At 36.3% G+C, this 24,228-nt stretch overlaps 1 protein-coding gene across 5 annotated transcripts in view; it reads left to right on the forward strand.

Moving 5' to 3' along the window:
• SLC25A12 (solute carrier family 25 member 12) overlaps nt 1–24,228 on the forward strand; it is a 91,198-nt gene that overhangs the window by 22,100 nt on the left and 44,870 nt on the right. For all 5 annotated transcript variants that reach the window (XM_040643925.1, XM_040643932.1, XM_040643930.1 and 2 more), the window contains 2 exons: nt 6,739–6,854; nt 14,878–15,017. In XM_040643925.1, coding sequence (XP_040499859.1) covers nt 6,739–6,854; nt 14,878–15,017 — 256 coding nt within the window. The remainder of the gene's footprint in view (nt 1–6,738; nt 6,855–14,877; nt 15,018–24,228) is intronic.

A 24,228-nucleotide genomic window follows, 5' to 3' on the forward strand; every position in this document is an offset into this window, starting at 1 on the left:
GTACATTTTTTTATAGCGCCGAGAGGTATTTTTGGTTTTATTGTAGTTGTGGGTTTTTTTGTTGTTGTTGTTGCTGTTTTTAAGATTTTATTTATTTGAGAGAGAGCAAGAGAGTGAGAGAGCATGAGCGGGATGAGGGGCAAAAGGAGAAGAAAATTGCCCGCTGAGCAAGGAACCCAATGCAGGGCTCCATCCTGGGACTCAGGGATCAGGACCTGAGCCAAAGGTAGACACTTACTGACTGAGCCACGCAGGCGCCCCTCTATTGTAGTTTTTTGATGAGCGTCTTCTAGGTACAGATGATTTGAAATAGCATCACATAATATTGTTTATAATTACCAAGACCCGGTCTCAATAGAACTAGGTACAGGCAGGTCTAAGTGATTTAGTTAACAAGTGTGTGGGAAAAGCAGGTTTAGGAGTTGTGAATACCATACCTTTTTGTGCTCCGGACTCTACCGGTGCCTGCTCCCATGTTTTCTTAGCATGTAAATTGCCCTTTCTCTTCTTCATTCTCTTTCCTCTAATAGATAGTAAAATAAGCAGGAGTGTTTTTTGATATAGGTGTTTGCTGTGCAAAGCCATGTAGAAGCAACATTGTGTGGTATAAATAGCATGATGGGTTGTCTAAAAGTAAAGACCATTAGCCAAGTATTTGTGAGATTATGGCTTAAACTTTGAAGATATGGTTATATAATGAAAACCAAAATGATTTATGCATTAAATGCAGATTTTGGGAACTATTATTGTGTGAACTAATCTTAAATGTTTAGACAGTTGCTTGTTTGAAACTGTAACTCCTAGAATTGTAGTTTCTATATTTAGCTCAAGTCAGAATTTCATCTGGAGGCTCTATTCTCCTATATTGTGTAAAAGTATTATTTTCCCTCTTTTAGTTTTTCACAACTGTTTTCCTTGAATGTTCTACATACATTTAAAAATCTATTTTTTTAAAAGATTGATCTTAGAGAGGGAGAGAGCACCAGGCGGTGGGGAGGGCGGGGCAGTGGGAGCAGAGGGAGAGGGAGAGGGAAACCCAAGCAGATTGCCCACTGAGTGTGGAGCCAGATGCAGGGCTCCATATCACCTCCTGAGATCATGACCTAAGCTGAAACGAAGAGTCAGACGCTTAACTGACTGTACCACCTGGTGCCTCAAAAGTAAAGTATTCTTCATGCACGTAGAAAAACCTTTTATGCAGAAATCTTGGTTGTTCTAAAAATTGCAAAATTAACATATTAATATTCTGAAATTTTTATTAGTTTCCATTTGGTAAGCTTAAAAGGAACTTTGTAGAAAAATTTTAAAGCATCCAATTCATAAAATACAGTATTTCAAAGTTATAAGATGAATGTATGTTCTTTGTAAAAAGTGAAGCAGCAGGTATGATAAAAACTGAAGGTGCCACCTCATCCTCATTAAAAGAAGACAAACCATTTATTAAAGTATGAACTAAGCAATGGTTTCTTCACTCCAGTTAGTGGCTTGTGGTTTGCATTTGTTCTGCTTATGTCTTGGTCAGGACCTTCTAACAACAGGGAATTCATTGCAGGGTATGGTGAAAAGAGCCTTAAAAATTATTCTGGAACATGTTTGCTTTATGTTCACAGATAAACGGGCTATTTCTTGCTTTATGAAAAGTATTGTTACATTATTATGTGGTGTAAAATGCCCATGGGCTAAAAATAGATAAGGGGTATATCAGAGAGACAAAGGGGTCCATGCCCCCCACCCCCTACTTCTTCCCGGTATTTTCTAATGAAAATTCAAACATTCAGGCAAGTTGAAAGAATTTTACAATGTACACTTATATAACCACTATATTCTACCATTAACATTTTTCTATGCTTCCTTTTTCAAATATCTATCCCTCTATTTTTCTGTCCATCCATCTAATTTTTTTCACACATTTCAAAGTAAATTGCAAGCATTGATACTCCTTAAATATTTCAGCATGGATATTATTAACTGGATTTCAGTATTTATTTTGAGTGTTTTCTTTAGATGTAAAATTTACACACAGTAACATATAAAACTTAAAGGTACATTTGCAGAATTTTGATAAATGCATATACCTAGGTAATTTCAGGTGACTTTTTTATTGTAATAAAATATATATAATAACATTTACCATTTTTTTTAAGTGTACAGTTCAGTGGCATTAAGTACATTCATATTGTTGTAGTACCATCATCACCATCCATCACCATTTTTTTCATCTTCTCATACTGAAACTGTACCCATTAAACAGTGCCTGTTTTGCCCCAGTACCCAGCCACTAATAACCTCTATTCTACTTTCTGTTTCTAATGAGTTTGACTCTGCTAAGTACTTCTATACATTGAATAATGTAATATTTGTCCTTTTCTGTTTGGTTTATTGTGCTTAGTCTGTTGTTTATAAGATTCATCCATGTTACAGCATATATCAGAATTACATTCCTTTTTAAGGCTGAATAATATTAAGTCGCTGATGCTTTTGTGTTTCTTTCTTTCTTTTTTTTTTTTTTAAGATTTGTTTATTTGAGAGAGAGAACATGCAAGCGTGGTGGGGAAGGGTAGAGGCAAAGGGAAGAGAGTCTCGAGCAGACTCTGTGCAGAGGGTGGTTGGGCGGTTGGTGGTGGTGGCTGGATCTCACCAGCCTGAGTCAGGACCTGAGCCGAGGTCAGGACCTGAGTCAGAGGCTTAACCGACTGTGCCACCCAGGCGCCCCAAGAAATGTAGGTATTTAAAGTCCACAGACTTTATATTTTAGACAAAGGTCTACTTAGTTGGAAACGGACATGAGGGTCCACAGGGGTGGGTGTAGATAACTGATGGGCCCTGGTCTCTGTGAAGAGGCAGCTTCTGCTTTGGCTCCAGGGGCCTGGTGCTATTTGGGATGAGAAACCTGTTGGCAGTTTAACAAGAGAAACCAGAAAACTGGGTATTTGTGTGAAGTACTTGTGATTTCCTAATGTTGGCAACTAATGTAACTAAAAAAATTATACTTTGCTGCCAAAGAAAACATGTGTGGGCCAAATTCCGTCTGCCAGCCAACTGTTTATAACCTTTGCTAGTTAAGGAAAAAGTCTTTTACCTCTTCTTATAAATACAGAAAGTTTTGCTACTGGGGCGCCTGGGTGGCACAGCGGTTAGGCGTCTGCCTTCGGCTCAGGGCGTGATCCCGGCGTTATGGAATCGAGCCCCACATCAGGCTCCTCCGCTATGAGCCTGCTTCTTCATCTTCCACTTCCCCTGCTTGTGTTCCCTCTCCCGCTGGCTGTCTCTCTCTCTGTTGAAGAAATAAATAAAATCTTTAAAAAAAAAAAAAAAGAAAGTTTTGCTACTGAGTATGAAATGTGTTTGAAAGCTATGTCTGCTGTATTTCAGGGTGATTGTATTTTTGATGTTAGGTTCCTGAGGCTGTTTTGGAAAAGCCAAGATGTTATGGATTTTGTTTTTTAATCCATCATCAGCCTAGTTACTTTTTATTTTTTAAATTACTCTTATAATCAAAAGAAATAATGCTAAATAATGATAAAAATTTCAAACATTTCAGAGATACATACTGTAGAAAATGAAGGCCTTCTCTAAGTCCTCCCCTATATCATTATTTTGTGTTATATATTCTTATTAAAACGACTCATTGCTTTTTTGGGGTATGTGGATGATCATACCTGATATGCTATAACTTCATTTGTTTTTACTACTCTAGAATTTGTGTAATGATAGCCACACTCTTGTGTTTTATTATAGTTTTTAGTAGTACACAGATGTATAAAGTGTATTATGACATGTGACCTGATAAACAGTTTGATTATTCTTCTTCCTAGGATTCATTAGGCAATCAAATTCCTAATTTCACCAAAGATTCTTCAGCAGGGGCGCAGTGAAGGCATAGTCTTTAGTGTCCTGAATAATACCACTGCAAGGCCTTTTCCTCAATGAAGGAAAAAGGCATAGAACACATCATTGCTTTGGATATGATGTAACTTGTGTAACTTAAACATATTTCAAAGTTATTTATTTAATAGAAAATGAAACTTTGAATCTAAAATATGTCTTTGATGAATGGGGGCATAAAATGAAATGTAAAATGTAGTCATTCCTAATACTGTGTTGAGAAATATGGCTCTCTAAAAAGCCTTGTATTCTAAATTGAGTTTATTCAAGAATATTTACAATTTCCTACTCTGAATCAAACCTGTGCTCTGTGACAAGCTACCTTCTTGCAGGGAATTAGACTTTATTTTTTATTTTATTTTATTTTTTTAAAAGATTTTATTTATTTGTCAGAGAGAGAGAGAGCACAAGCAGGGCGAGCAGCCAGCAGAGCAGGCAGAGGGAAAAGCAGGCTCCCCGCTGAGTAAGGAGTCCCTATGCAGGGTGCGAGCCCAGGACTCTGGGATCATGACCTGAGCCGAAGGCAGACGCTTAACCAGCTGAGCCACTCAGGTGTCCCGGGTATTTTATTTTTACTTTAAGATTTTATTTTTTCATTTGAGAGAGAAAGAGCACAAGCAGGAGGTGAGGCAGAGGGAGAGGGAGAAGCAGACTCCCCACTGAGCTGGGAACCCAGTGTGGGGCTTGGTCCCAGGACCTGGAGATCATGACCTGAGCCAAAGGCAGATGCTTAACCATCTGAGCCACCCAGGCACCCCTTGGGCATTAGACTTTAAATAGTGAATTACATAATTACTTTAATAAAGATTTTGTAAGGGGCACTAAAAATGTTCAGTACGCTGCTGTAGGGCTGTGAAGGGTATGTAAAGTCATCTGGGGACTCTCAGATGGTTCTCTTGAGGAAATGATAATTGAGCTGAGCTATGTAAAGATGGGTACAAATTAAATGGGCAAAAGTTTGGAGATGGTTGGATGATTCCGAGGAGAATGAAATGCTGAGTGATGGTCCTGAGTGGAAGGAGCATGGATTAAGAATGAATGGGTTGGAGTGCAGAGAGCAAGGGAGAGGGGTACAGAGATCAGATCCTGAGGGACTAGGAGCCACATTGAATATTAGGTCTGTTCCTTTCTATAGGGTGACTGTAAATGTGTTGCCCAAACCAGGCCATTTGAGAATAAAAGGCAGCACCATTACTAATATAAATCAGTAAATAAATAAATAAATTGGTATATGTATTCATATATTTATAAAAACAGATTTTTATAATGCTGTTACTTGGGTACTAGTCACTTACCAATAGCAGCAACAGGGTGTGGGATCTTTGCAGCAACTTGCTATGGAAGATGACTCTAAACTAGCATATGCTGGCTCTATAAGATCATTGAAGTTGGAGTGCCTGGGTAGTTTAGTTGGTTTAGTGTCTGGCTCCTGATTTTGGCTCAGGTCATGAGCTCAGGTTTGTGAGATCGAGCCCCAAGTTGGGCTCTGTGCTGGGTGTGGAGCCTGCTTGAGATTCTCTCTTTGTGCTCCCCCCACCCCTGTTCAACCCCCCCACCCCAAAATCATCAAAGACAATTTTAGTGTAATTTTGGCCACTGGCTAATTTCATAAACCTGAGTATTCTAGGACTGAATATGTTTTAGTTTTCCCCCCTTTTGTTTTGAATTTTCCTTCAAAAAATGTATTTTCTTTTATATATTTTTTTTAAAGTAGGCTCCGTGCTCAGTGTGGAGCCCAACACGGGGCTTGAACTCATGACCTTGAGGTCAGGACCTGTGAGCTGAGGTCAAGAGTCGGACGCTTAACTGAGCCACCCAGGCGCCCCTAAAAAATGTAGTATTTACATTTCAAACATATAAAACAGACTAGTGTAGTTAATTCAATATCCTCATCACCAAGTTTTAGTAATTATTAAAATAATTATTAAATTTGTTTATTTATATCTTTTCCCATTCTTTCATCCCCTGGATTATTTTGAAGTAAATTCCAGATGGCATATTTTGTTTGTAAATATCTGTGTGTATCTCAAAAAGATAAGAAAAATTACCAAAACTAAACAAACCTCCTCAGAAACATTAACATCAATTTCTTAATATCAAGTATTTGTGTTATATTATTATTACCATTTACTAATTTTCTCATAAATTAAAAAATATTTTTCTTTGCTTAAATCAGAATCCAAATAAGATATGTATCTTATAATTAATTACTATATCTTTTAGGTCTTTAATGAGGTTCTCCTTCATATCTTTTTTCAAAGTTTTTTTAAAATCGTTGTTTTTGTTTTTTGTTTTTTTGCAAGTACAGAATGTTTGTCCTGCAGTTTCTTACAGTCTGCATTTATGCTGATTGTGTTTCTGTGGTGATGCTTAACATGTTTCTTTGTCCTTTGTATTTTCTGTAAGTTGATTACATGGAAAGCAGTGGGTCTCAACATGGCGTGTTGGCAATTTGCAGTTTGGTGGGTAGAGGCCAGGGATGCCGCTAAACATGATACATTGCCCAGGAGGCCCCCACCACAAAAAATTATCCAGCTTAAAATGGTACTGTTGAGCGCCGTGGTCGAGAAACTATCATCTAGAGACTTTGTTAGCTTCAAGTTTCATTATTTTTGGTCTAGTTCTTTCTCTTTTTGTGACTTTAGGAGTGATTGATTATTGCCCAGGTCCATTAATTTATTAGGGACTCACAAAAGGGTAGTATTCTAATTCTGTCATTCCTTCCTTCTTTCTTTATTATCTGGAATACCTCTATAAAGAGAAACTTCCCTTTTTCAATTATTTGGTTACAAGTTAAATGCCTGATATTTTCCTTTTCTTTACCAGCCAATAACATTGTATATTTTATTCCAGATTGATCTCCTATCAAGAGTTCTTGGCATTTGAATCTGTTTTATGTGCTCCAGATTCTATGTTCATAGTGGCTTTCCAGTTGTTTGACAAGAGTGGAAATGGAGAGGTGACATTTGGTAAGGAAAAAAAAAGATTATAAGGGATAAGTGAAGTCAGTAAGGCTGGTCCAGTCTTTAAATGCTAAATCTAGTAACTGCATATAGATTGCTGCTTATTTAGGAGCAGTCAATAAGTGAAGTATTAATTTCCTGAAAGAGTTTACACAGATAAAATTAAAATGGTGTATTTTCTTCAAAGCATTAGACTATTGCAAAAAAGTAGGGAATCTAGGAATGCCATTGCTCATTGAGTCACTGACACTTTTACATTCCTAAAATAGGTGGTGTAAAATTTTCTTGTTCTGGGCTAGCCTGGGCAAAATTCTTAATGAAACAGACCATGAACTACATGGAATAATCATGTCATTCTTGAAGGAATTTTTGGGTAGAGAATGCAGAGCTTCTCAGTAGCAGTTTGGAAAATTGCTGCTATGTCATTGTAACACCAAGAATGGAACTGAAGGAGAGAGTTAAGAATAGTTAGCATTCTCTAAACCCCCATTATAGATTTTTGATTTTAGGAAACAAGCCTAGAACATTGAAATTGATATCTGTGTTAAATGTAAAAATTGATATAAATCCTTTGGTAGGCATATAATTTAGCACAGTGTCATTGTTTGGCAGGCATATAAACTAGAATTTCTATTTGTAGCCATGTGTTAGTTTTAAAGATGCTTATTTGTGGAAATTAGTTTGTGTTTAAAGTTTCTGCTAATTTTTCTGACAAGTTTTTCAATAAAAACCATGCAGTCTTTTCAAGGACCTTGAACACTCTTCCCTTTTTTTTACATTTGCATTTTTTATTGTAGTAAACACATAAAATCTTTATTCAGTGTACAGTTCCATAGTGTTGAGTCTATTCACATTGTTGTGAAACAGATTTCTAGAACTTTTTCACCTTGGGAAGCTGAACTTGAGCCCTTTTATGGTGTGAATTGGCATCAATATGTGGTGGAAAGCCTCTTGAAAATCAGGCTTTCCCTGACTCTAGTGCTACATATTTATTTGCTGCAGTATTTGTTATATAAAAAACATCCTTCAGTTAAACTCAAAGGAAGAAGTATCACTACCATGGAAAGAATGATGAGAAAGTATAGGTATTCAGAAGGACCCGTGGTTCCTTTACTTTGATTTTAGTGGGCACGTTTTCTGGGTGGGCATTGACTGTTTCCTTTTGCCCATTGACCCAGTTATTTTCTATATAAGAAGATTTTCCCAAATAAATACCAGTGCAGGCAGAACTCCTTAGGTTCTGTCTTGGCACGCTTCCTGCTTTGGTGCAAGCTCTGGCCATTATGCCTCCTAAAGAAGGTCAACTTTCCCCAGAAGCACCTAGATTCTGTAGTTTAAAGTATGAAGCCTTTGTCATCTCATCATTCAGCATTAACCCTGGACCACTAATAATGCTGCATTTTCTATTTTCAGTAGGTATCACACATTCTCACATGTCTCACTTCCAAATGTTGTGCAGCAAGTGCTTGGTAAATACCTTGATACGAGTCTCTGCATTAGTGACAGCATACCTGTGTTTCTATCCTATGTCCATTGTTTAAGAATTAGATTTCCCAAAACCAAATTGTGGTTTCTTTTGTCCCTCCTACCTTGGTATCTTGGTTCTTTATGTCTCCTCCATTTGATTGCTTTTCCCAATTTTATCTTAAAAAACAAGTCGCTCAAGTCAGTTCATCCAATAGCATAACAGTAGAGACTCATGCCAGTGTTGATTAGTAGACTAAAATGAGTATAGAAAGTAGCTGAGTGGTTTATAAACACATTTATTTCATGCAAATGAAAGCTTATAGTTATTAGATCCCAACTTTAGCATTTTAAAGATCTTTTGTTTTTCTCCCAGACTATGATAGAAGAGTTAGAATTTTAAGAAAATATAATCAAGATTAAAAGCCAAACACACCAGTTTCTGTTGTTGTAGCACCTGATATGAACTGAAGAACATATAAACCCTCCAAAATTCTGCTTTCATTCTTCTGCTTCACAATCTAGAGATAGGAGGAGTCTTATGGAGTAATATAAATCTGAACGCCCTTTCAACATTGCTCTTGGAGTCCCTGGCCAGCCGGATGGTTGTCTTGATGATGCTCCCGTATTTCCTGGAGACCTTGACCATTTTCCCTTCCTGCCTTGCCTCCCTAGTTTTGAGGATCCATTTGGACAAATTTTCTTAAATAAAAATCAGAATGAAGGAGAGAAAGTTTAACTTTATATTCTTACAAGAAAAAGCATTGAATCTGTTACAAATGCCATTTAACAAGATTTCTAAGGCCTACTCATTACAGGCTGTTTTCAAGAAGACAGAATTTCAGCATAAGGAAATAATTAACTTGGAGTTTATTTTTATAGGATTTTGGATCTGTGATAAAGGTCAGTTTTCATGTTTGTATCCACTTAATAAAATGAACTATGCTTATGTATTTATAGATTAATGCTTAGGTAAAAGGAAATTTTAGATCCATAATAACTAAATCCTTTTCACTAAATGGCCTTATGTTTTCTAGTTTGAAACTTGTTTATAGTTTTCTCTTGAGCACGTCGGGAGAGAAAGGTGGGAGAAAATATTGGATGCCAGGTCTAATGGAGTGGGGAAAACTGTTATGCCATTGATATCTCGTGGACTATGATGATGATGATGATGTTATCTGTGTATTTGTATATATTGTTCTCATCTATGCTTTTGTTTTTTTAGATATGCTTTTTAATACACATCAGATTAGATACTTAAACTGTGTACATTTTTGCAAGTATTTGTATAAACAGTAATATTGAACAACTTTTACTTGAGTGCTGGAAAAGTTTTGTTTTTTTTTAATTGTTAGAGATGCCTCTACTTTGGGGGAGAGGACTTACATTGAGACATCGGTAATCCATTTCAGAACATGCAAGCTCAGGAGAGGAGGGTTCTGGGGTTTTTAAAAGAGTGAATAAAACCATTAGTTGTTTCCTCTTTGATGTTCTTTTAATAAAACTTCTAATGCATGCTTGTGGATAATTACTTATTGGCCTGTGTACCTGTTACTGCCTGGTGGCATGAGCCTTGTAGAGGCCGCTGCATGACTGGTGTTTGCTAGATACATTATAAACTTGCCTTGGTCTCCCTGCTAGCCACTAGTGTACTGGATATTCTGCTCGATAGAATTAGGTTGAGGTAACCTAGATAACCAGTATACTACATTGTGTTGTCAGTAGCTGCCATGCATTTGTCCCACATTTAAAAAAATCAGAGCCTATTGCTTTAACAAAGATGTAATCCTTCTAAAAAAATGAAACCCAAACTCCTGCCTATTAACTAATAAATGAATATAAGATACGTTATACAGTCTAAGTTTTCTATTAAAATCTCATCAACATTGTGTTCCAAACTGCTTGCCTAGGAATGGGAACTCTCCAAAGTGAATTTTTTTCGAGGGCCTATCTTCATCTCCTCACTGCAAAACCCTCAAAAAGCAGGGATTCCTTTTGATTTTATACTGTGTTTGGTCGTCATTAGATACATCAAATAAATACGTGTTCCATTTGTGCCTCTGAAATAGACTCTTTTTCCATGAAGGGAAGAATAGATTGGGTTTGGTTTAGGCATAACCATGGCTGTTACTAAAAGGTTCAGAAGATGGAAGTCTAGATATGAAAAATGTACCCTCTCTCAGTGGAAACAAAGCTATAGACGTGGAGTAATATGAAAATCTCGTAACAAATACCTCATTTAATCTGGTAAGAATTAGAGCTTCACTTGGGTGTTCAAATTAAATCAGGAAGAATCTTGAGATTCCTTGATACTGCAGAGAAGGTCATATTAATACTGAAGGCTACTAGAGAAGCTTAGAGTTTGAGGTAAAAAAACAACAACAACGATATGGTATTATTAGTTTTTATGCTATTTGGTGATAGACTCTTGAAGCATCTAGTTTCTATAGTAATAGATGCTCTTTAAATGTAAACTTACCTTTCCTGAGAAATGGACCTTCGCATGTGTTTGGCAGCAGGACTACTCTATTGACTGATTGTATGGTAGTCCCTTCTGGAGGTAGGTAAAGGGTTAATAGAAATACTTTCTTGCTTGGAAAAACAGAGGACGTCACCTAGGAAACTATTGCTCTACCTGGAAGTAGAACCTAGCAGTCTGGGACTGAGTCTACATGCTATGTTGGTTGGGACTTCCTCTGCTAAGTTCCTGTTGTTGAACTTTTTGTTGTTGTTGTTTGTTTTCCTTTGTTTTCTTTTTTGGTCTCTTAGTTGTTCCTCTTCTTTCTCCCCAAGTTTTCCTTCACTGAAAAACTCTTTACTTCCACAAGTCTCGCCATTGTTTTTGTTCAGTTATACCCAAGGAATTCATTGTTTTGGTGGGAGTCCTTCTAAAAGCCTCTCTGACTTCACTTAAAGAACTGTGCAGGTGAAACTCAAGCTATTGAGGACTCTTTTTTCCCCTGACAATAAAAATGTTTGGTCTCAAGCCTATTAAGCTGGAAGCAGTGGCTCCTGCTGGGCTGGAATCCTTGGAATCAGGATGTCGTTGGGCTGATGGTAGGTGGGCTGTGTCACAGGGCTGATGGCTTGTATACCTACAGGAGGAGTTCTCTGGCCACACCGTTGGTACAGCAGCTCCTTCCAGGCTCATTCATGGAACAGGCATGGTGGCAGTCTTGGAGAAGAGTGCCAGCCCCGGTCAGAGGTAATTTTGTACTGCAGAAAGGTGAACAAGACCAGTAGGAAGCTCCCATAAGGACCAGGGGAGGGATGAGGGTGGATGAGATGGGGAGACACAGTGTGGGCTGTTGGGGAAATTAAAACCTCTATTAAGACATATTTACATAATATATATGCTTCAATGTGTATTTCATCTACTCCTATCATCATAAGTGACTGATACAGCTAAACTGACTAATGTTATATGTCTGTGAACATTTTTACTTAATCACAGTTGTCACCATTACCTGCCCTCCTGACAAATCGTGCTCCTTTACTTTGAGCAAAGAGAACATGATGACAGGCTACTTTTGTATCTGGCCCCAATTCCCTTTTGAGAAGAATTATAAACCACCTCTTTCATAAGCCCATGCTCTGCAGGAAGTGAAAAAGTGGTCTATTGTTTTCTATATGTCAGAAAACGAATGGATTCCTATATCCCATAGCAATACCAGCCTAGTATAAAACGCTAGATCATGATCTTGCTGCCAGTAAGATGTGACCATCATAGCTCTTTCATCCAGGCCAGAACTATGGCCAGTGAGATAGCACTCCAAGGAGTGCTGCTGAGAGCCAAAGACCCTTGTTTGCCACTGGAAAGACGGGATTCTCTCTGGGGGGTAAACTTGTTACGCAGTTTCAGTTAGATGTCCTGGGAATATTTGAGATTATTGGAGTTCCCTTTCATGTCATGGAGAACTTGATAAAACTGGGTAAGATTAGAACATCATCTCTTTGAGCTATTTCCTCACACAAGTTAGAAGCTCTCCAGTTCTGGAGCTTTCATATAACTTTTTTTTTTTTTTTTGGTTAAGCACATCCTGGTAAAGTGGTAATTATGAATTGGACTTTAAAACAACAGTTGTACTGATTATTTTTGTAAGCTTCCTGAATTAGCTTTAGGCAGTTGGTAGTGAAAATAATAACAGAAGGGTAGTGGGACACATCAAGAGGTGCCAAAGTAGGTTTGAAATTTTGTTATTCCTAGTAACTATAGTTGTAGCCTGTGACATAGTTAAAATAATTAAAAGTGTCTGGGGGGTGGTTAATAAAACACCGCACATATTAATGGTCATAATAAACCATATATAAAGCTGTCAATGACCGCTTTGCAAGAAGTAGGAAATGTTGAAACAAATACTCATGGAAAAGGACACTTCAATATTTGGGGAGATTACTATGAGTAATTTAAGCTATCATTTTAATTGTTTCAAAGATATTCCAAGATCTCATTTAGAGGTTGTTAAGAAGTTTACAAAATAGGATTTTAGTTAAAGTTTTTATTATGGAACTTTTTTTGAATATAAATCAGACATTGTAATTTTGGTTCGTAAGTATCCATTTTGTGATAGTAGAAAACAAGTTTTCATAATTAAGTAAATTTTCATAGAGCTTTTGAATCTTTGGTTGTATTTGATTAGTTTCACACTAATATTCTAATATTTTCTGATCATGTAAAGGAAATTCAGTTTTATTCCACCATTATATAAAACTTCTCTAGGCAGTAGTATGTACATTTATTATCAAAATGTTGAGTTTTAGGACTTGTGACCTCTAAAATAAAGGTTATCATAAAATAACTTATTCCCTTTCATACTCTAAATATTTAAATGTATATAGTAACAAGTTACTCCAAGTTATTCTATTCTGCTTTCCATTAATTTCTTCATGTTTCCTTAGTTTAACACTCTGTTAGACCTTAAAAATAAGAAATCAAGGTAATTAATTTGGGAATAGAACAGCTAATTAGTTAAAGGAGATAGTAAAAAATTTTTGCTGATCTCTCATATGTAGCTCTAAATATTTTTTTGTAACCCTTATTATTTTAACTATCTTGTAAACTTTAATATATTTTACAACTGTTGAAATTCCATGTAGATTTAAGGGTAAACTTTTGCATTAGTTAAAAGCCAGGATCCCATGAATTGCTACTGGAAGGTGAAAATAATTTTACATGGTTTGAAAACTCTGATATAGTGTTGCTAATTAGGCAAGAAATAAATGCTACATTCCATCTCAAAGGAAAGATGAGAATCCCATCTCCCCAGTGACATCCAATGCCTTCTTCCAACTTACTGATAGCTGTGACCTATTCGGAGCTGTTATATTGAGTCCAGACTGGTAGGATTTCCAGTTCAGAATTCTTCCACCTTCTTCCACCTTCTCTCAATAGCAGTGCTTTTACCAAGAAAAAAAGGTATATAAAACTAAAGGGAATCCATTAAACCATTTACAATGTGAGATTGGTATCTTATTCAAAGAATTTACAGAAATTAGAGAAAAGAACATAGTTGGAGATTATAAAACATTAAACTTTTACTAATTAGTAAAATTGATAGTTATGGGTGGTAAAACACTTCCACTAATATAATTGGCGTAAACTTGAAAATAATTTTGTTCTTAAGACAGCAGTAAAACAGGCTTCCTGCTTTCTTAACTTTGCTAATGATTCTTTTTTTTTTTTTTTTTTTTTTTGGCATGAGCTTCTAAATTAGGCTATCCAGTCTATGCTTGTTAAAGTAACCAGTCATTTGTGAATTGACTTTTATAGTAAGTGTAGAACTGTGTAAGAAATTGACTGACGTTGTTAGTGCATGAAGACAAGCTGTCAGAGGGTTTTGGTTGTATATTACATAGCCTGACTGATTCCTATCTAAAAGTTAGTGTACTGTGTTTAGTCCTTTATTTAAAAGTGAATCACTAATTTCACTTATCTTAAAATATTTTTAATAGTTGAGACTAATAATCATGCTTTTTATGGGGATTTTGAAGCTTGTGTCAAGACCATATTTTTGACAATATCAGAAGCTTTTAATAAGGTGCTTGCTGCTGAGCTAATGATATGCTTTTGGTAGTATTTCTTATACCTATCTTCAATAGACATTCAGGCTAGTGTGAATGTAATAATCAAGCCTCAATCAAACCATACTTAGTATGACAAATATTGCATTATACTGTAATTTAGGTATTCATGCTTCTGATAAAGGGCTTAATTCGACTCCTTGAGGAATCGGGAAAACACTATTGATTTTATACTGGAATGCAAAGTAGCAGCCATTTATAGTGCAAGATATAAATCACTTCCTAATTAAAATTAAATCAAGAGAAATTAAGAATCTCATGGCCTTATATGTAATGGTACACAATCTTAAGTGTAAAATTATATTTTGTATCAATTGTGTTCCTGTGCATGGGTTTCTGGGCACAAAAAATTTTGCAGCTAATCTTAATAGAAGCAGATAATATTGACTTGAAATTTCTCTTAATTTCTTTCTGTAGGAACATTGCAGTGGACTAAACTACTTATTCCAGATATAATTTATTTATTTTTGTTTTCCCTTTTAAGAAAATGTCAAAGAAATTTTTGGACAGACTATTATTCATCATCATATCCCTTTTAACTGGGACTGTGAATTTATCCGACTGCATTTTGGGCATAATCGGAAGAAGCATCTTAACTACACAGAATTCACACAGTTTCTCCAGGTGAGCTTAGTTTTCATAACTGGTGTCAATACATACCATTTCTCCTCCACTTCCTTCCTTTTTAGTTTTAAGTTTTACCAAAAAATAGCAATTCCTTGTGGCATTACACCCCCATTTTTCATTTCCTACTCCCAGAGGCAACTTTTTAAAACTCTTGTAATTGTTTCTTTCAGTGATTACTTCTATAGCTTTAAATAATAAACTTGTGTTGGCACTTCTTTTTTTTAATCTATTTTTTTAATTGAAATATAGTTGACACACAATGTTAAATTAGTTTCAGGTGAACAACGTAGTGATTGCCTATACTATGCTCACCACAAGTGTAGCTACCGTCTGTCACCATACAATGTTACTATATAGTACCATTCATTATATTCCCTATGCTGTGCCTTTCATCTCTGACTTATTCATGGCATAATGGGGAGCCTATACACCCCACTCTTCTTCACCCACTTTGCCCAACCCCCTACACACTTCCTCTTTAGCAACCACTAGTTCTCTGTATTTATGGGTCTGTTTCTGCTTTGTTTGTTCATTTGTTTTATTTTTTGGATTCCACATATAAGTAAAGTCGTAAGGGATTTGTTTTTGTCTGTCTTATTTCATTTAGTATGATACCCTCTAGGTCTGTCACTACTGCTGTAAATGGCAGGATCTCATTCTTTTTTATGGCCGAATAATATTCCATTGTACATATATATCACATCTTCTTTATTCATTTATAGAGGGGTACTTGGGTTGCTTCCAGGTATCTTGGCTATTGTAAATAATGTTGCAATAAACATAGGGGTTCACATGTCTTTTCAAATTAGTGTTTTCATTTTCTTTGGGTAAATACCCAGTAGTGGAATTACCAGATTGTATGGTGTTTCTGTCTTTAATTATCTCAAGGAACCTCCATATTGTTTTCTACAGTGGCTGTACCAATTTACATTCCCACCAACAGTGCATGAGGCTTGCCTTTTCTCCACATCCTCAACAATACTTATGATTTCTTGTGTTTCTAATACTAGCCATTCTAACAGATGTGAGATGATATCTCATGGTGTGTTTTTTAAAAAAAGATTTATTATTTATTTTATAGAGAAAGTGTGGGGGGTAGAGGGGCCGAGGGAGAAGGTGAGAGAGTCTTAAGCAGACTCCGAGCTGAGCAGAGCCCGACACAGGGCTTAATCCTGTGACCCTGAGATCACAACCTGAACTGAAACCAAGAGTTGGTTGCTTGACGGACTGTGTTGGCCATCTGGATGTCTTTTTTGGAAAAAAGTCTATTCATCTCTGCCTGTTTTTCTGCAAATATTTTCTCCCTTGAAGTACATTGTCTTTTTCTTTTGTTGATGGTTTCCTTTGCTGTGCAAAAGCTTTTTATTTTGGTGTAGTCCCAATAGTTTACTTCTGTTTTTGTTTCCCTGCCTCAGGAGACATATTTAGAAAAATGTTGCTAAGGCCAGTGTCAGTGAGATTACTGCCTGTGTTTTCTTCTACGAGTTTCATGGTTTCAGGTGTTAATTTAGGTCTTTAATCCATTTTGAGTTTATTTTTGTGTGTGGTGTAAGGAAGTGGTCCAGTGTCATTCTTTTGCATAGTTTTGTTTAGTTTTCCTAACACCATTTATAGAAGAGATTGTCTTTTCCTCATTATATATTCTTTACTGTTTTGTTGTAGATTAATTGACCGTATAATTGTGGGTTTATTTCTGCACTGTCTATTCTGTTCCACTGATCTATGTGTATATTTGTGCTGGTACCATACTGTTTTGATTACAACAGCTTTGTAGTATATCTTTGAAATCTGGGATTGTGGTATCTCCAGCTTTATTCTTCTTTCTCAAGATTGTGTTGGCTATATGAGGCCTTCTGTGGTCTTGTACTCTAAAAATTTTCACTTTTAGATATTTTTCATTTAATTTGAACTGTGGAAGATTAGGAGCTGGTTCTTTCACCCCTCTCTGTCTCCTACAGACTTGAATATTTTCTGTCTCCATCACCCATATAATTATGTTATGATTCTGCTTAGATCAATAATCATATTTTAATTACTATAATTTTATAAATACTATGCATGACTAAAACAATTACTTTTCTTAGGGTTTCTAGTTTTTCTTATTTGTTTAGTTTTCTATGTATTAATGCTGATTCATTCTTAAATTTTGCCTCAGTTATTAACATCTCATTTTAATATGTTTACAACATATTAGGTATTCTATCAATTTCATCTTCTTGGAGCTCTCTAGGAGCTTTTTCTTTTTTTAAAAAAAATCAAGGTAAAATTCACTTAACATAAAATTAACCATGTAAAAGTTGCATAATTTAGTGGCATTTAGTACAATTCACAGTGTTGTGCAACTATCAGCTTTGTCTTATTCCAAAACCTTTTCATTACCAAAAAAATCCCCTCTGTACTCATTAAGCAGTCACTCCCCATTCCTGTTCCTCCTCAGCTCCTGGCAGCCACCAAACTCCTTTTGCCTCTGTGGATTTACCTATTCTGCATAGTTAGTTACTGCATAAAGTAACCCCCCCCCATTATTTACAGTTTTGCTTTTTGCAGTTTCAGTGTACCTGCGGTCAACCGCGGTCCAGAAGCAGATAATCCTCCTTCTGATGTATCATCAGGAGGTCAATAGTAGCCTAATGCTATGTCACAATGCTCACATCATTCACCTAACTTCATCTTATCACTTAGGCATTTTATCATCTCATATTATCACAAGAAGAAGGGTGAGTACAGTAAAGTAAGATATTTGGAGAGGGCAAGAGAGAAAGAGACCACATTCACATAACTTTTATTGCAATGTATTGTTATAATTGTTCTATTTTATTATTTTAGTGATTACTGTTAATCTCTTACAGTGTCCAATTTAGGAATTAAACTTTATCATAAGTATGTATGTATGAGAAAAAACAATATATATAGGGTTTGGTTCTGTGTGCGGTGTCAGGCATCCATGTAAGGGTCTTGGAACATATCCCCCATGGATAAGGGAGGACTACTCTTGGTGGTATTATACAATATGACTCTTTGTGTCTGGCCTTTTTTCCCTTAGCATAATGTTTTCAAGGATTATCCATGTTGTAGCATGTATAACTACCTTATTCCTTTTTATGGCTAAATAATATTCCATTGTATGGATATACAGTATTTTGTCTGTCCATTCATTAGTCGATGGACACTTGGGTTGTTCTTACCTCACCTTTTAGCACTTGTGAACATTGGAGTACATGTATTTGTTTGAATACCTGTTTCCAGATCTTTTGAGTATATCCCCAGATGTGAAATTGCTATATAATACGGTAATTTTATGTTTAACTTTTTGAGGAATTGCTGGAGTGTTTTCCATAGCCCCTGTACCGTTTTCTTCTCCTTTTTTTTTCTGCACCATTTTCTTGGAGTTTTCTGACCTGCTTCATGGTTGGAGGCTGGACTTTGTACTTTTTGCATAGCTGTCAGTCTGTCAGTCTCTCATCTCCCTTCGCCTTCATTGTGGGGAATCCATTTGTCTTTCTTTTATGTTGAATCTCCTTTTTTCTGGATTCCATCTCTTCCTTTATTATGGTTTACTTCCTCTTTTTGGTGGAATGCTTCCTGCAGGGGCTCCTTGAGGAAAGCAAAATAATTTTTTGTGAGACTTTTCATATCTGTAAACCTCTGCTGTGTTTACACTTAGTATGACTGGATATAGAATTCTTTTTTTTAAGATTTTATTTATTTATTTGAAAGAGAGAGAGAAGGATTGAGAGAACAGGTGGGAGGAGGGGCAGAGGGAGAAGCAGACTACTTGTGGAGCAGGGAGCCCAACATGGGGCTCAATCCCAGGACCCTGGGATCATGACCTGAGCCAAAGGCAGGTGCTTAACCGACTGAGCCACCCAGGGTGGGTATAGAGTATACCCGCCTTACTGGGTATAGAATTGTAGTAGGATTTATTTTCCTCCTAATTTTGAAAACATTTCTCTTTTGTTTTCTTGGTTCCTATTTTGCCACTGAAAAATCCAGTGCCATTCTCATTCTTGATTCTGTTCTGAAACATTTTTTCACTCTGGAGGGTTTTCAGGTTTTATTTCTTTTCTTTTCTTTGGTATTTTGAAATTTCATGATGGGGGCGCCTGGGTGGCGCAGTCGTTAAGTGTCTGCCTTCGGCTCGGGGCATGATCCCAGCGTTCTGGGATCGAGCCCCACATCGGGCTCCTCTGCTAGGAGCCTGCTTCTTCCTCTCCCACTCCCCCTGCTTGTGTTCCCTCTCTCTTTGGCTGTTTCTGTCAAATAAATAAATAAAATCTTTAAAAAAAAAAAGAATGAAATTTCATGATGATATTTCTTGGTGCAGGGCATTCAGTGGGCTCTTTGAATTTGAAAACTTTGGTCCCTCAATTCTTAAAAATATTCTTTTTTTTTTTCTTGAAAATATTCTTATTACTTTTCTTTCTTTCTAGGACTGGTAAAGCTATTAAATGTATGATTTATTTTTTTCATCTCTTCTACTGTTGAACCTTTTATTAAGTTTTTAATTTTGTTACATTTCAGATTTTCAGTTAAAAACTGAATATTCCTTTCTGAATATTCCTTTTTTAAAAAGAACATATTCTTTTTTCATGGATGTGCTATTTTTCTCCCTTCTCCAAAGATATTGAAGGCAGCTGTTTGTTTTTTCCCCCCTGCAAAGTGTCTGTTTTCTTCAAGTTTCTTTCTTTTTCTTTGTTTGGGTTTCTTTGGCTTTACTCATGTCTGCTCGCCATTCGTCCTCTGCTCATATTTAAGAGTGAGGTTTATTGGGAGCTTTGAGTTCACGGTACTACTTATTAACTCTAGACCTTATTGTAAAGTTCGCTGGCTGGGTTGTTATATTGGGGACCCTCTAATGTCTGTATGTTCAGGTCTTTTCTTTTTGCATCCCACCTGGAATATTCGATCTGGCTTTTGACATTCTGGTCCTGAATAAGACAAGAGGGTTGGAGGTCTCAACATTCAGTATGGAGATGGAGTTTCATTGACTTACCTCCTTTCAGCTGTGCCTTGTCTCCCCTAGTCCAGAGACCCTCTGTTACCTTCTCTAGGCAGTGAACCTCTAGTCTTCTGCCAGGCTTGGGAAAGGGCAGAATCCTGGCTACGGTGAAGCAATGCAGGTGACTAACTGCATTTTAAACAGACTTCCATCTAAGTTTCCTACTTGTAGTTCCACCTTCACTGTCACTTCCAGGGGTACTAGTGTAGCCATTCCTGAGTGTTTTGGGGGGTTCTGTCATATACATTGGATTGCTTTTTGGCTTTTTCCGTGTACAGTTTTCTTGAATCTGCTAAGTCAGTTGTCACTTGCCTTTCTGCTCTCTAATCTTAAAAATGTAGTTGCTATCTTCTTTTCTGTTCTCTTTGTCCTTCAGTGTCTGCTTGTAGTTCCTTTACTGTGATTTTCGTGAAGAGTGGAGTTTTAGAAGACAGCAGAGTTACATGTACTAGGTCATTCTCATTCAGTGCCACAGTTTCTGAAGCTCAGCTGTTTTCATCTCATAGTTAGAAATGCATTTTAACTTGAGCATAGCTTCCTTTTTTTTTTTTTACCCTTTCCTTCAGTTCCCCTATCCACACTTGAAACCTGAAAGCAGACTTATTTTATCTTTTATTTATTAGAGTGTCTTTATCTTTTTAGATAAAGTATCTTTTTAGAGTATCTTTGTGTATTTCATCTTTTATAAGCCTAGGGTATTGTTTTTCTTTGCGAGTGTGATCACAGTTGGAAAACTATATCCTTTAGGTGTGGTTGGTTGTAGAACCCAGTGCTTGTTCTAACACTTGCACGGTTAGTGCCTACCTGACTGACGTTGTAAAGTGCTCAAACTGGAAAAGTTGAAAATATTATTTATTTGAAACATGATTATTTAAGAAAGGAAATGACCCCCGAAACTAATACTACACTCTACGAATTTGAATTTAAATAAATCTTGAAAAAAAAATGAAAAAAGGAAATGTTCTTCCAACTAGTGTTTTTTAAGATTTTTCTAAAGATGGTTTGTTCTTGTCATTGGTTCCCTTGCACTTACTGAATATATTTTACAAGATCTGATTCTACCCTGATATGTTAATTATACTACATAAACTGGAGAGCTTTAGATAGGAAGCTTTTTTTTCCCCTTTGTTTTGCTTCTCAGTTGAAGTCCTTAATGTTAATTTTTTAAACTTTTTATTTTGAAAAACTTCAAGTATATTTAAAAATAGAATAGTGTAATGAACTTCCATGCACTCATCAACTAGCTTTAGCAGTTGTTAACTGTTGGCCACTCTTTTTTTTTTTTTTTTTTAAGATTTTATTTATTTGACAGAGATAGAGACAGCCAGCGAGAGAGGGAACACAAGCAGGGGGAGTGGGAGAGGAAGAAGCAGGCTCACAGCAGAAGAGCCTGATGTGGGGCTCGATCCCAGATCGCCGGGATCACGCCCTGAGCCGAAGGCAGACGCCTAACCGCTGTGCCACCCAGGCGCCCCAACTGTTGGCCACTCTTATTTTGTATAGTCTCCACTGTGCTCCCTCCTGGATCATTTGGAAGCCAATCCCATACTCTCTACGGTTTCATCTGTGATACTTTTACTGTGTATCTTTAAAAGATACATAGGAGTTCTCCAATTGTTAACCTAATAGAAAATAGAACATCTATTCTTCCAGCATTACTCTTGCAATGAGGATTCTGCTTTGTCTTTCATATAAAGGTCCACATTTTCTTCAGTACTGAGTGTCATTAATAAGGCTTCATAACGTCCATGGTTTCTACTGGATATTTCTGAGAGACTGAGACATATACGTGGAGAAGATAAAGACATGACAAAAACATAAAGAAGGAGGGAAAAGGGGCACCTGGGTGGCTCAGTTGTTAAGCGTCTGTCTTTGGCTCAGGTCATGATCCCAGAGTCCTGGGATCGAGCCCCACATTGGGCTCCCTGCTCAGCGGGAAGCCTGTTTCTCCCTCTCCCACTCCCCTTGTGTTCCCTCTCTTGCTGTCTCTCTCTTTCTGGCAAATAAATGAAAAATCTTTAAAAAAACAAAAGAGGGAAAAAAGAGGAGTGAGTAAGGGAAAACATATGTAAGACAGAGAGTGGACCCGTGTCTCTTTCTGATGCTGCTTAGGAATATCCTTTCTGTGGGGATTACTTTCAACGATATTTTAAGGTTGAAATAAATACCTAAAATTCCTGCTTCATTTGAAGGGTGATATGGTTGGAGGTGATAGGAAGGATGGAGTGAGTAGAGAGAAAGAAGAAAGTATAAGAGGACAGAATCACAAATATGTGGAAATTATACAATACATTCCTGAATAATTAATGAATCATAGAATAAATCAAAAGGAAAAGAAAAAAATATCGTGAGACAAATGAAAATTAAAATACAACATACCAAAATGTATGGGATACAGCAAAAGCAATTCTAAGAGGGAAGTTTATAGTAATAAACACCTACATTAAGGAAAAATAAGGAACCTACCTTTACATCTCAAGGAACTAGAAAAATAAACTAACGCCAAACTCAGCAGAAGGAAGAAAATAACAAAAGTCAAAGCAGAAAGAAATGAAATATAATGACTAGGGAGACAATAGAAAAGATCAATGAAGCTAAGAGCTGTATTTTTTTTTAAGATAAACAAAATTGACAGATGTTTAGCTAGACTGAGGGAAAAACAACTTAGATATTAGAGACATTACAATTGATAAGAGAAATAGGGATCATAAGAAACTACTGTGAACATTTATGTGCCAACAAATGAGATGACCTAGAAGAAATGGATAAATTCCTAAAAACATATACCCTACCAATTCTGAATCATGAAGAAGTAAAAATCTAAATAGACCAATTACCAGTAAGGAGATTGAATCAGTAATTAAAAACCTCCCAACAAAGAAAAATATGGCTTCCCTGGTGAATACTACCAAACATTGAAAGAAGAGTTAATGCCAGTCTTTCTCAAACTCTTCCAAAAAGTAGAAGAGGAGGGTACACTTCTTCCAAATTTACTTTACAAGACCAGTGTTAACCCTGATGCCAAAACCAGACGAGGACTCTGCAAGAGAGGAAAATTACAGGTCAGTATTCCTGATGAAGATAGATGCAGATAGCCTCAACAAAATATTAGTAAACTGAATTTAATAATACATTAAAAGGAGCATACACCATGATCAAGTGGGATTTATCGCTGGAATGCTAAGAGGATTCATCATATGCAAATCATTAAATGTGGTATACCACATTAACAAAAAGAAGAATCAAAATCATATCATCTCAATAGATACAGATACAGAAAAAAACATTTGACAAAATTCAGTATCCTTTCATGATAAAAATGCTTCGCAAATTAGGTATAGATGGAACATACCTCAGCATAATAAAGTGCATGTATGACAAGCCCATAGCTCACATCTTGCTCAATAGTGTAAAGCTAAAAGTTTTAACTCTAACTAAGATCAGGAACACGACAAGGATGCCCACTCTTACCACTTTTATTTTTTTAAAAAGTACTGGAAGTTTTAGCCAGAGCAATTAGTCAAGAACAAGAAATAAAAGGCATCCAAATTAGGAGGGAAGGAATAAAATTGTCCCTTTTTGCAGATGACATGCTATTATATATCGAAAACCCTAAAAACCCACACATATCCCAAAAACTGTTAACACTAATAAATGACTTCAGGGAAGTTTCAGGGTCCAAATAATATACAAAACAGCTGCATTTCTATACATTGACAACAAACTATTAGAGAAATTAAGAAACAATCCCATTTGTAGAACATCAAAAAGAATCAAATACTCGGAATAAATTTAACCAAGAAACTGAAAAATCTGGTCACTGAAAACTGTAAGACATTGATGAAAGAAGTTGAAGAAGACACAAATAAATGGAAAAATAATTGTGTTCATTTATTCGAAGAATTAATATTTTTAAAACGTCCATACTACCCAAAGTGATCTATGGATTCCACACAGTCACTATCAAAATTCCAATGACACTATTTACAGAAATAGAAAAACAGTGCTAAAATTTGTATGGAACCACAAAAGATCCCAAATAGCCAAAGCAATTTTGAGAAGAACAAAGCTGGAGACATCATACTTTCTGAATTCAAACTATATTATGAAACTATTGTACTCAAAGCAGTATGGTATTTTCAAAAACAAACACATAGATCAATGGAACAAAATAGCCCAGAAATAAACCCATGCATATATGGTCAATTA

The sequence above is a fragment of the Ursus maritimus genome, unplaced genomic scaffold (genome assembly GCF_017311325.1).
Source record: "Ursus maritimus isolate PB19 unplaced genomic scaffold, ASM1731132v1 scaffold_1, whole genome shotgun sequence".
NCBI classification, from domain to species: Eukaryota; Metazoa; Chordata; class Mammalia; order Carnivora; family Ursidae; genus Ursus; species Ursus maritimus.